We start from the raw sequence: 13,993 nt of genomic DNA on the forward strand, positions 1-13,993 counted from the left end.
CCCCCTTCTCCCAGCTCAGCAGGTTAAATCAGACCATCCGAATCTACCTGACAACCATCAGAGGGAGTAGAAAATGGGAGAAGAATCAAGGAAATCCCATTTCTTCACCCCCCTACCCAGGGAAGACTCGAGCCCATGTCCATCCTGTGCCTCACCTGGAGGAAGGTAACCACCCCAAAGGGTGTCTGCACGGGCTGCATCTGCGGGTCCTCTGTCAACAGCATGTGCTGAATTCTCGACTCACTGTTATCCAAAGGGCTGTGCCAAGACACGTGGTCCCCGCTGCAGAAGGTGTTCTCTGTGGGAGAGACATGAGGATTCTCAGTGTTTGAGGCCCTGCAGCCAGGCCTGGAGCCTGACCTGGGGTCTGAGAAGCCCAGGCTAGGAGGCTCCCCAGTCTTCCAAGGTGGTCCCGGTGAAGGGAGGGGAAGCATCCACTCAGATGGGAGAAAAGAGTATGGCTATTTCCCCAAAACCAAACACGTTCCTGCTCGCCAATCTTGCCAGCCTCCAGTGGAAAATGACAGGCTGCCAGTGCGGCTGCTCACTTGGCCTGGCAGGTCCAAAGACATCTGGCACCTTCACTTTCCCAGCACCTTCACTTATTTGAGGGGTGGAAGCAGCCATGATCAGGTCTGCCAGGAAAGAATAAAGAGCTTTACTGTGGGGCCACCTGGGCAGAAGTCCACAGGGAGGCTGGAGGGCAGTGAAGGCCCTTCACCTTGGAAAAACATCCCAGGATTTCTGTGCAGCTGGAACGGTGCTCGAAAAGGAAGCCCCAGCCTTGGAGGGCCTCTGAGAGCTGTCTCTGGTTTCCCACAGGTTAGACAGATTCAGGGAATAGTTCCTCAGTGATGGAGGTGTGATCGTGCCTCACACACCTCAGCAGAGATGGACAGCCTGGAGGGGCAGCTGTTTCCATGACACAGGCATGGGGCCTCGGCTGCCCAAGAGAAACGTGCAAACACAGCCACCTCTTCGTCGCACTGTTGCCCTTCACACTGGCCCACTGCCTTAAAGAAATCTGTCTGAGGTAGTACAACCATAAGGGAAAACACCCAGATGCTATGAAGTCTCCCACCACCCCTGACTCTCGTCTTGGGTGTCCCTGCACGTCCTCTGTATTGACCAGCCTATATACATCTATAGGTCCTCTCCATTTTTTCCCCTTCACACCATTTTGCACATTTCACTTAAAGTTATGTATTCTGGAGATCATTTCATATCAACACATAGAAAGCTACCTCATTCCTTTTCCCCCACTAATTTTATGGAGATATATTTGACATATAACACTTTGTCTAAGGTGTACAACATAATGATTTGATATATTGTTTAATTATTACCACAATAAGTCCATCATTTCACATCATCACAATTTTTTTTCTTGTGATGAGAACTTTTAGGATCTACTCTCTTAGCAACTTTCATATATAACACAGTATTGTTGACCATAGTCACCCTGCTGTACACTACCTCTCCAGAACTTACTTATACCTGGAAGTTTGTACCTTTTGACCTCCTTCACCCATTTCACCCACCACCCCCTTCTTTCCCCTCTGGAAACAACCAGTCTGTTCTCTTTATCTATGAACTTGGTTGTTGTTTTGTTTTGTTTTGTTTGTTTGTTTTGCATTTTTTTAGATTCTACATATAAGTGAAATCATATGGTACTTGTCTTTATCACTTAGCATAATGCCCTCACAAGGCCCATCCATGTGGCAAATGGCAAGATTCCATTCTTTTTTATGGCTGAGTAGCATTCCATTGTATTTATACACCACATCTTCTTTATCCAGTCATCTGTCTGGTTGTTTCCATGTCTTGGCTATGGTAAACAGTGTCGCTATGAACATTGGGGTGCATGTATCTTTTTGAATTAAGAGTTCCCTCCGGATAAATGCCCAGGATGGGATTGCTGGATCATATGGTAAGTCTATTTTTAGTTTTTTTCAGGAAACTCCATACTGTTTTCCATAATGGCTGCACCAAACTACATCTCATCAACAGTGGAGGAGGGTTCCCTTTTCTCTACATCCTCTCCAGCATTTATCATTTGTGGATTATACCACATTCTTTATCCATTCATCCACCAGTGGACACTTAAGTTGTTTCCACATCTTGGCTACTGTAAATCATGCTGCAGGCAACATAGAAGTGCATGTATCTCTTAAAATTAGTGTTTTTGTTTTCTTCAGGTAAATACCCAGAAGTGGAACTGCTAGATCATAGAGTAATTTCTGTATTTCATTTTTTGAGGAATCTCTATACTGTTTTCCAAATAGCTGAATCAATTTACATTCCTACCAACAGTGCACAAGGGTTCCTTTTTTCCCACATATCCACCAACACTTGTTTTCCCTTGTCTTTTTGATGACAGCCGTTTTAACCGGTGTGAGGTGATATCTCATTGTGGTTTTGATTTGCATTTCTCTGATTAGTGATGTTGAGCACTTTTTCACGTACTTGTTGACCATTTGTATGTCTTCTTTGAAAAACTGTTTATTCAGTTCCTCTGCTCATTTAAAATCAGATAGTTTTGGGGTTTTGTTTTGTTTTGTTTTGTTTTGGCTATTGAGTTGTATGAGTTCTTTATATATATTGGCTAGTAATCTCTTATCAGATATATGATTTGCAAATATTTGCTCCCATTCAGTAGGTTGTCTTTTCACTTTGTTGATGGTTTCCTTTGCTGTGCAGAAGCTTTTTAGTTTCATGTGGTCCCACTTATTTATTCTTGCTTTTGTTGTCTTTACTTCTGGTGCCAAATTAAAAAAAAAAATCACTGCTAAGACCAATGTGAAGGAGTTTACCCCCTATGTTTTCTTCTAGGAGCTTTATGGTTTCAGGTCTTATATTCAAGTCTTTAAACCATTTTAAGTTGCTATTTGCTTATAGTATAAGAAAGGAGTCTAGTTTCATTTTTTGCATGTGGCTGTCCAGCTTTTCTAACACCGTTAGTTAAAGAGACTACCCAGTCTCCATTGTATATTCTTCGCTCCTCTGATGTAAGTTAATTGACCACATATGTGTGGGTTTATTTCTGGGTTCTTTACCCTGTTCCACTAAATTATGTATCTGTTTTTATGCCAATACCATACTGTTTTGGTTACTATAGCTCTGTATACTATAGCTACCTCATTCTTTAAATTCTATAGTAGTTCATTGTGGTCTATTACTTACAAGCTGGGAATCTCAACACTTGAGGTCTCTTCCCTTTTTATCAATATTCAAAGTAAGGCACAGCTCCAGGCAGAGCCAACCATAAACCCCCAAACTTCCTGACTCCTGTTTGGCCCACTTCTCCCAGATTCCCTCTCCTTTTACAGAAGTGTGTGCCTATAAGCAGCATGTATGATCTACAAGTAAGAAATAATACAACAAGGAAAAAGACTGAATTAGTAATTAAAAGCTTTCTCCACAATAAAAAGTGGCTTCACTATAAAGTCCACCAAACATTTAGAGAAAAATTAATACTAATTCTTCACAAACTTTTCCAAAAAATGAAAGAGGTAACACTTCCCAATTCATTCTATTAAGCCCTGATACCAAAACTAAGCAAAGGCATTACAAGAAAAGAAAGCCATAGACCAATATCCCTTATGCATAGACACAAAAATCCTCAACAAAATACCAGCAAACTGAACACAGCAACGTATACAAAGGATTATACACAATGACCAAGTGGGATTTATCCCAGAAATGTAAGGTTGGTTTAACATATGAAAATCAATGTAATACACTACATCAATAGAATAAAGGTTTTTTAAAAAATCACATGATCATCTGAATCAACACAGAAAAAGCACTGAGCAAAAACCAATTCTTTTTTTTTTTTAATGACAAAACACTCAAACTAGGAACAGATGGGAAATTCCTCAACCTATTAAAGGACATCTACAAAAAACCTACTGCTAATATCATACTTGATGGTAAGAGAATGAATTTTTTCCCTCTAAGATCAGGAACAAGACAGAGATGTCCGCTTTTGCCACTTCTATTCAACATGGTATTAGAGGTTCTAACCAAGGCAAAAAGGCAAGAAAAAGAAACAGAAATGTAGATAGATTGGAAAAGAAATAAAACTATCTCTATTTGCAGATGACATGATTTTGTACACTGAAAACCCCAAGGAATTCACTAAAAAATGATGAGAGAAAGCAAGTTCAGCAAGATTGCAGGGTACAAGAACAATATACAAAAACCTCTTGTATAGAAATACAAGTGTGTTTTTTTTTTGCTCCAAAATAGTTTATTAAAAGTTTTATATAAAAAAAGATAGATACGTGTCACACTATACAATGCATTGAAAGCATGGGTATGGTGGTAGTTTCTAACTTCTCTACAAAATTAATCAGCCATAATGGAGTTAAGAGCAATATATTCATTTACTTGTATTTCTATACACTAGCAATGAACAATCCGAAAATGAAATCAAGAAAATATTTCCATTCATAATAAAATGAAAAAATACAATACTTGAGAACAAATTTAACAAAACAAATGTAAAACCTGTACTCTGAAAACTATAAAACAATTGTTGAAAGAAAATAGAGAAAACCTACACAAATGGAAATTGTTCATAAATCAGGAGACTTAATATTATTAACATGGCAATATTCCCCAAGTTGATCTACAGATTCAATGCAATCCTTATCAAAATGCCAGATGTCTTTTTTTGTAGAAATTCACAAGCTGGCCCTAAAATTCGTATGAAAATGCAGGGACCCAGAACAGCCAAAACAATCTTGAAAAAGATGAACAAAGTTGAAAGACTTAATCTTCCTGTTTTCAAAACTTGCTACAAAGCTACAGTTATCAAGACAGTGTGGTACTGGCAGTAAGAATACACATCTGATCAATGTAACAGAATTAGAGTCCAGAAATAAAATCTCAAATTTACGGTCAATTAATTTTCAACAAGGCAGCCAAGACAGTTCAATACAGGAAAGAATACTCTTTTCAGCAAATAGTGATGGGACAAATGAGTATCTACATACAAAAAAATCAAGAATTAAGTCAAATCCCTTCTTTACACCATAAATAAAACTTAATTCAAAATGTATCATAGGCCTAACTATAATAGTTAAAACTATAAAACTGTTAGAAGAAACATAAGCATAAATCTTCTCACTTTGGATTAGGCAATGTTCTTAGACACCAAAAGAACAAGCAAAAAAGAGTAGATAAACTGGACTTCATTAAAGTTAAAACCTGTTGTACTTCAAGAAAATGAAAAGAAATGCAAATCAAAACCACAGTGAAATAACCATTTTCTATCCATTAGGATGGCTATGATAAAAGTAAAAAACAAACAAACAAACCCCCGCCAGAAAATAACAAGTATTGGTGAGGATGTGGAAAAACTGGAACCCTTGTGTATTGCTGAGGTGTAAAACACGGAACTGCTTTGGAAAACAGGTGATTCCACAAAATATTAAACATGGAGTTACCATGTGACCCAGAAATCTCACTTCTAGGTAAATACCCGAAAGAAATGAAAACATGTACCCACATTAGTCATAATAGCCCAAAGGTAGAAACAACCCAAATGTCCATCAACTAATGAATGAATAAATAAAACGTGGTTTATCCACATAATGGAATATTATTTGGCAATAAAAAGGGCTGAAGTAATGATAAACACCACAACATCAACCTTAAAAACATTGTGCTAAGTGTAAGAAGCCAGTCACAAAAGGCCTTGCGTGATTCCATTTATACAGAATGTCCTGAATAGGCAAATACATGGAGATAAACGGATTAGTGGTTGCCCAGGGCTGGGATGGTTAGGGGGAAATGGGGAGTGACTGGTATGGGGTTTTTTTTAGGGTGATGAAAATGTTCTAGGGTTCATTGGGATAATGGTTTTACAACTGTGAATTATATCTCAACAAGGATGATTTAAAAAGAAAAAAGGAATGCAGTAAGCAAAAGGGGAGACTCTTGGGGGAGAAGCAAAGTGGGAGAAGCAAGGGTGAGACCCTGGATTCCTTGTTACCACCTCCTCAGACTAAGCAGCCTGGCCCAGCAGAAACCTTAGTTGTAATACCCAGACACCACCACATTTTACAGTCCACGTGACCTGAATGAGCACCTACTTCAGCATTTTCATTTTCTACAAATGAGGAAAGGATCTTCAAGACTGCCCAAGATCATGGAGCAAGTCAGTGAGGGTGGGCACAGTGCACTGTCTACCAAACTTCTGAGTCATGCGTAACACTCGTCAGGATTTTTGACGTACCGGTAGTACGCCTGTACCATTACCTCCCTGTACCATTACCTCCCTGTATTTTTCCCCTAAAATTGATTCACTTTTTTGGGGAGGGGGATTAGGTATATTTATTTTAATTTTTTTCTTCAATGGAGGTACTGGGGATTGAACCCAAGACCCAATGCATGCTAAATGCACACTCTAGCACTGAGCTATACCCTCCCCCCGACTCACTTTTTTTTTAAACCTAAACAACCTTACTTTAAAAGGAAACTTCATGTCAATGTACTAAATAAGGAAAATAAAAAGAAAAGAAAATCAGTGTTGCTCACTATAAAGTGGAAGATAATTTGATAATTGCAAAGTAATTCAATGAAAATAAAATGTTATTAATTTATAACTGATACTATTGCCTACCTAACATTGTTAAAAACTGAAATGAGCCGCAGTTAAAGAGCCATTAGAAGTTTAGAGTCCTATCAAACTGAAAAAACCAGCAGGATTGAATCAGAACTGAAGGGGGAAGAGTCCTCACTATTCACCTTACTGAATGCCTTGTCCAGTTAACACCTAAAGTCTCTTGCTAGCTTTGGCAAACCCTGGCAGACTGGTTAACTTTGCAGTTGGGAAAGCTCTGTTCTTTTCTGCTTCTGCCCCTTACTAGTTGTGACCCTGGACAACTTGCCCAGCTACAATTTCTAAGCCTGTTTTCTCATCTGTAAGCAGGAAATAGTGTGCCTACTCAGTGTGCTCCCCACTGTGGTGTGTTATTACCCCTGTACTGGAATACAGTATAGCTACCCCCACCCAGGTCCTATTCCCTTTACCAGAAAACAGGACCGGCCACAGAGCCTGTAGCTAACAGCAACTGCCAGTAGGTGGCACCACGTTCCTGGTTTAAGAAAGATTCCCTCCAGCGCCCCAACTTCTAGCTTATGTCTCTCTGTAGACGTACACCACGAGCCTGGCAGGGACTTTGGCTAAAAACAGGGAAGGCTATAAAGGTCTAGAGTTGTGATCTTTTATTAACTGGAATTGACATTGATTTAAAAATAAATGTACAAAACCACACTGTTTAAATGAAATATGAATGATCAAGTTACTTTGCATGACAACTTGGGAAGGGGCTTAATTTAGGCAGCTGGGAGACAGACCCCAGTCACTGCTCCAGGACCAACACACTCCACTCTGAGTGTGCGTGATCCACACTGAGTTAGAGGCAGGAGAGGGGAAGAAGGCGTTAACTAGCCGGAGAAAGGTAGTTCCTTACAGCCTTGCCTGGTGGGGGAACTAGACTTAGCTCTGCGATGGCCAAGAAACGGTCTTTCTTAACAATGAAAGAGTCTTGGTCACAGTTTTCAAGCCGGGGACAAAGCCACAATGGGCTCATTCTTGAGTCTGGCCTGGTCTTTATGCCCTGGATGCTCAGCGCCATTCTGTCGGAGCCACCGCGGGTCTCAGCACTCAGGCCCGGCGCCCACCCCAGGAAGCCCTCAGCCCCTTCAGAGGGGTTTTCAAATGCTAATAACACATCGGTTGGAGGCCCAGCTGTTAAGCACAGTGGTTAGAGGAGCTCGCTCCCGCTCTCTCCCTTCCATTCTCTGGTTCCCTGAAGTGTCCTTACCAAGACATTAGGATGCAAATCCCTGGGACTCCCACCCAAACCGCACAGCAGAGGGGCCGCCTGGAGTCTGAAGGCAGGTTGGTCCAGGTGAGGCCTGGAGGCTCACTTCCCATTCCCTTCCTTCTTCCCTCTGAGCTGCCTCCAAGTACCACAAGAAACAGGCTGCTGCCTGTCTGGCAAATTCACCAGAGGGGAAATACCACTCGAGGGTGGCAAAGAGAGTCTTAAAACTGCTAGGCAAGATTCTGCCCCTTGCTTGGTTCAAAGAAAGGTTTCATTACTTGATGTCTTTTTCCCCAATAGCAAGCCACTCCCTGGCAAGAAGTCTTACAAGGTGGGGGCTGCCTGGCTGTGTAGATCCTAACTGGCCCCTCAAATTGGTCATCACCCTACCCCACCTCCCAAACATCCTGGTTTAGTTATGGTGATTTGAAGTTGGACCATGCCAGATATAAGAAGTTAGCAAATCTAGGGAAATGGGTTACAGAAGAAAACAGCTATTGTTTGCAAAATAATTAGTGCTGCCTTTGAAACACTGAGAAACCAATGCATTCTTCAAGAGTTCTTAATTCATCCCAACTCTGGAGAATGTCTCCATTCTGTGTGGAAGTTAAGGCCCAGTGGTGTTTTACACAACGGCTAAGAAAGCAATGCACCACCCCCATGACCCATTCAGGGGTCAGAATCCATATGCTTGGTCCGAGGAGAATGGGTTAATGTTGTCTTTTGGGGCCCCAAAGAGTGGGTTTCTCATGGTTGAAACTTGAAGCCCCGTGCTCTGATTTGGCTCACATTCCAGAAACAAAAAGCAAGGGCAGGAAGTCCAGCTGAATTGTGCCAGGTGTCAAATGGGTTGCTGGTCTGCAAGAGGTGTTTTAGGGAGTGCAGGAGAATGGGAGGAAGCCCAAAGCAGGCTGGTAGACAGGAGTCCGCCAATTTTAAGGTCAAACTTCGGAACAATGGGGTAGCCATCACCATCTCTCAAGAAGCAGTCTCCATCTTTCTCACCTTGGTGCTCACAAATCACTCTGACAATGAGGGCCTAAGTGTCCTGTATGAAGACACAGAGCTGGTTCCTTGCAGGGTTTAGTAGTTCTTCCCTGAAAGGCCAGATGTCCCAGATACACCCCCAGCAACACAGACTGCTGACAGGGAAGGGCCAGGTAGCCTGTCCTGTCTCCGGAAAGTCCCAGGATGAAACCAACACCCTGGGTGAGGAGAATCCGGCAATGGCCTAACCCCCTCTTCTTCCTGAGAAGGCCAACTGTGGGCTGTTCAGCAGAGCTGGGCCCAGAGGAGGCCTCCTCTGAGATTGAAAGAGAGCCTCAAAGTCAACTGAAGGCCTACAAACTGAAATATGCCTTTGGGGGCAGAAACATAAATCTGCACAGGCCCAGGCAGCCTCATGATGCCCCAGCAAGAGGAGACAACCTGGAGGTTTTGCTGAATGAACCAGCCCTGGCTGAGCTGGTGGAAGAAGTGAAGTTCAAAGCCAGTCCTGTTGGCTTCTGCCCAACCCACATACTCTGAATTGGGGCCACTTAGTCTGCCCGCTGCCCCCACTGGATCCCTATATAATTCTATCCTAATTTCTAAAGCCCACGTGCTTTCTGCATGCTGTAAGCCAAGCTCTAGCTAGTTTATTTGTTTTGTGGTACATTTCTAGAAATGAAGAGCCTACAAAATTTTAAAAGGTCATAGGATATAGAACGGCCTGATGTCACTGCCACAGATCATATTTCTGGAGCCCTTAACACACCATGAGATGCTAGGCCCATTCTGGGGAGGGGGTATCACACAGAGGGCACTTCCCTCACTGTCCTAGTACCCTTAGACCAGAGTCCCCTCCGGGCCTCCTCTACCTCCACCTGACAGCACCCACCAAAGGAAGGGCAAACACCCTATTCTTGTTGGGAAAGATCAGCACTTCCCTTCCTCCAGGGATCCAAATAAAGCTGTGAGTGGGTGCTTCCCTGCCCGCTTGCCCCTACTCCCTAGTCCCAAACCAAAGCTGAGTTCAGTTCAGAGCCTTACAGCAGTGGTGAGGCAAGGCCCAGCCTAGGAACTTTGGATGGCAGTTGAGAGCAATATATATGCACATCACAAAGGAGCAAAAAATAAATTTGTCCCAGGTAACTCCCCTTTAACACGTGAGCACTTCAAGAAGAGGATAAGAGTGGGACATTTTGGAGCTTAGAGGCTCCATTGGTACAAAACAACAGAATCTGACACCCCTGCCCTGCATGGCACACACATGCACAGCAGACAAGATGCTTGCAGAGGAGATCCCAGGAGCTGACTGCACAATCATCCTACTGCAGCATTCCAAACCGAACTCCTCCAAAGAAAGGCCAAGAATTCTTTAAGAAAAACAACAACAACAACAACAAAACAAGCAACTGGGCAAGCGGTGGAAGCAAGAATTAAAGCCCCCTCCCACCTTTTCAAAGTTCTGAACGCAGTTTCATGACTCGAAAAGTAAACGTAAGTGTTTGGTTAGCAAGCGCCCCTCAGCTAGTTCTGTCTGATATTAATTTGGCTCAATGTGGCAGCAAGACACGATGCGGGAAACGGACGTGCTGCACCTCTTGATTAAATAAAGAGCTAGAGGAGGGGTGTCTGTTCTTATAAAACTGAAAGGGAACGTAAAGGCTGTTCCTTCTAAGTTTTGCCCAGAATCAAAGGAATTGCCAAGGATTGGAAAACCAGTCAAAGGAAACTCAAAATTGTTTCCCTATGTATTTTCTCAAAAACCTCTGGCCCTTCACTTTCTCCCTCTCCCTCAAAGCCACAGTCACAAAGGCAAACAGCACATGGGAAGGGAAATCCCTTTTATAAGCAGAGAAGCTCAGCAAAGCTACTGCAGGGGAGGCAGGGGGCTAGCAGGCTGCTGGGGCCCCTGGGGGCCTCACCCAAAAGTGAGTCTCAGGACTGGCTCACTACCTGGCAGGGGTGGTGCCCCAAAGGCCGACTGTGGATCCTGGACACTCACCTTGTGTCTGTATGCATGGGGCCCTGGCAGGACGCCCTCACTCTCCCCACAGTGAGGGTGAGGACCTTGACTGCAGAGAGAGCTAGTAGGGGTTTACCCAGCACGGTTTGCAGCTGTCACTAGTCAAATCCTATTCCTTCACCCACTATGGGCCTCGCCCTCCTGTAAAGACAACAGGGCCTTGCTCACCACTTTAAGAGAGCCTTGAGTCCTAAGCTGGCAGATGCTTCCACTTCTCTCTTAAAGCAGCCCTATCTGTTTAGACACCTGTCAGTACGAGAAGGAAGAGTCTTCTGCCCAGAGGCTTGTAACTGGGCAAAACCTGCCTGGGCTCCTCTCACTCTCCTGAACCAGCACAGAGAACCTGCCACCTATCCATAGGGCAGTTCCAAACTCTTCTGTTCTGAAAGTCAAAGTAAATAAAAAAGTTTTAAACTTGCAATCCCTGTATACATTTCAATCCCTCAAAATGCCAGGAGATACTCTGAAGCTTTAAAATCACGCACATGCTTCGACTCCTTCCACCTTTTTCCTGAAGAGACTAGCAGTTAAATCTACAAAGAAAAGCCATTTAGTTGCCAGGCATTGTAAAACAGCACAGTCACTCTGAAGGGCCACATGACAGAATCTATTAATAAAAAGATATCTTCCCTCTGACTTAATCATTCTACTTCTTAGCATCTATGCTGGAGTCAAACATGTTCACAAGGAGGAACGAACAAGGATGCTTACAGTATCTGTGCATTATTTGTGATAATGAAAAAATGGGAAAAAAACTATATGTGCATCACTAAGAGAATGGTTGAATGATGGCCTAACCATACTACCAAGTCATAGGCAACAGTAAAAAAGAATTAGATAAATCTTTATGTATTGGCATAGAAAGACCTCCAAGACATACTGTTAATTGAAAAATCCAACTGTGAAGGACAGTAGTTTCACTTACAATAAAGAAGGAAAAAAATACATAAACCCAAACCATTTCTTTAGGTACCTAGAAGATGAATATGTAGAAAAAAAAACCTGGATGGTTACTAGGACCCACATCAAACAGGTAAGTGGTTCTTTTAAGGGACGGGCCTGAGACTGAGTCATGTGGTAAAGGAGGACTTTGACTTTTATCTGTAGAGTCTGAATTTTCAAACTCCAAAACGTATTTATGTATTATTGGTGTACTTAAAAAAATAAAGTTAGAAAGAACTCTTTGGTACCTCAGACGTGCCGCGGGAACTCCTTTAGCAGTGCCAGCAGCCACCACACTGGCTACCACGCCACTCCGAGTGCAGTGGTCCAGATCTGGACCAGCCAGGCAGCTAGGGGGTCACCCCCGGAACATATCTAACATGTCACCAGTGGCACTTTCACCATCTCATCTTTTAAGTTCTTAAACAAATGTCCCACCTTCTCCTAAATTAACCAGACTGATGTGCTCGTCACCTTGCCACAGACTTCAAACTTTTCCTGTTTATTTTTCTCCTTCTCTTGGTGGTTATGGTCAGTTACCTAAAAAAAATCTCCTTTCTCTCCCTTGTAATTTTTGTTCTTAGTCCTATTTCTGTACACTGTACATGGTTTCTTATTAGCATTTTCAGCATTCTCCCTGCTTTGCAGCTCAGGGTTACCACTGCCCTTAAAACATCTAAAATCCAAGATCTAGAGACAAGTAGACCAACAACCTGACCAGCCCAGGTGAAGATGACTGCACGCACCTACTGTTCTCATTTGTTAGGGGTGGACAGAGTGGATGCACTTTTTGCTCTGGAACAAAGCTGCATCTCTATCTGTGAGCATTTCTGAGTCAAAGAACTTTAGCATAGTCCTCATTTTGCCTGAATTCCAAAGAGGAAGGGCATTTTGTCCCTTTGCAGAAGTCTGGAAATCTGGAGGGGCACTACTCTAGGATACACCTTTTTGCTTTGTTGTTGTTTTGCGTTTACTTTGGGAGTAGAGAGAGTTGTACTCTTGGCAAGTACAGGCTAGCGAGGTGCAGACAAAATAAGCATCTTTGTTTTTCCTTCAGGAGAGAGGATGGTGAGGACACAACGTGGCTCCAGCACTTTTCAGAAGAAACTGGTTCTGTCCTGGCTCCATGTACATAAAGCATTTGGTTTCTAGTTAATATGAAGAGAGAAACCTTCTGGAGCCAGGAAGACATAGATCAAAAAGAAAGTCTCATCTCAAGTGCTGTCCTCATTACAAAAAACAAGTCAAATGTAAGCAAGGGTGGAACCATTCAATGGCAGGCCTGGGGTGGAGCTCAGAGTTTCACCCCCAAAACTCTCAGGAAGAAGCCACTGCTGAGTGAATCACTAGATTCAGTCTGGTGGCAGGGAAACTGATGACTCAATCAAACCAAACCAAGCAACTTCAATCCTTCTTCCAGCCACCAACCATACTGAAATAAGAGAAAGGAAAGCATATAGTATAGAGGTGATCTGAGTTCTAGAGAATACGGTTTCCAAGGAATTCTTTCTTACTTAGTCCGCTAGGACTTGGCCAGCCCACCATACACCTTTGTACTTCAAACCTCTTCAAAGTACATTAAAAAAGGATTTTTTTTTTTTTTTGCCTCTCTTGGTCTGAAACTTAGGCTTTAGAAACAAACAAAACAAATAACTTTTTAAGGTGAATTTTCAACCAAAGTACAGAAAATAATACCAAAAAAACTTCCATATACCTATCACTTGGCTTCAGTAATTCTCAATACATGGACAATTCTAAACCATCTATAACTATCCACCCAACTTCCCATCCTAACCTCACATGATTATTTTGAAGCAAATCTCAAATATTATGTCATTTCATCCATAAATATTTTAGTATGGATCTCTAAATGATAAGGACTCTTTAAAAAAAAAACATAACCACAATTACAAGCATCAAAACTAAAAAATTTGACAGTAGTTTCTGAAAATTACCAAATATCAAAGTTACTGTTCAAATTGACCATGTATAAATATCTTTTACAGTTGGTTTGTTCAAATTACTATCTAAATAAGGACCACACAGTGTATTTGGTGGTTTTTTTTTTTTAAGTCTTTTTAATCTAAAAGTTTTTCCTTCTTCCTTTTTTTCCCCTTTGTTGAAGGAAACAGGTTGTTTGTCTAGTAGAATTTCCCACAGTCCAAATTTTGCTGTTTGCATCATCATGGTGTGATTTAAC

The 13,993-nt window shown here is 42.2% G+C and overlaps 1 protein-coding gene across 5 annotated transcripts in view; it reads right to left on the minus strand.

The window, feature by feature from the left end:
* SUFU (SUFU negative regulator of hedgehog signaling) overlaps positions 1–13,993 on the minus strand; it is a 99,870-nt gene that overhangs the window by 34,735 nt on the left and 51,142 nt on the right. For all 5 annotated transcript variants that reach the window (XR_004323815.1, XR_004323816.1, XR_004323814.1 and 2 more), the window contains exon 4: positions 156–298. Coding sequence is in view for 2 of the 5 variants with exons in the window: in XM_032491026.1 (XP_032346917.1) it covers positions 156–298 (143 nt within the window). In the remaining 3 variants the exon portion in view is untranslated. The remainder of the gene's footprint in view (positions 1–155; positions 299–13,993) is intronic.

The sequence above is a fragment of the Camelus ferus genome, chromosome 11 (assembly GCF_009834535.1).
Source record: "Camelus ferus isolate YT-003-E chromosome 11, BCGSAC_Cfer_1.0, whole genome shotgun sequence".
NCBI classification, from domain to species: domain Eukaryota; kingdom Metazoa; phylum Chordata; class Mammalia; order Artiodactyla; family Camelidae; genus Camelus; species Camelus ferus.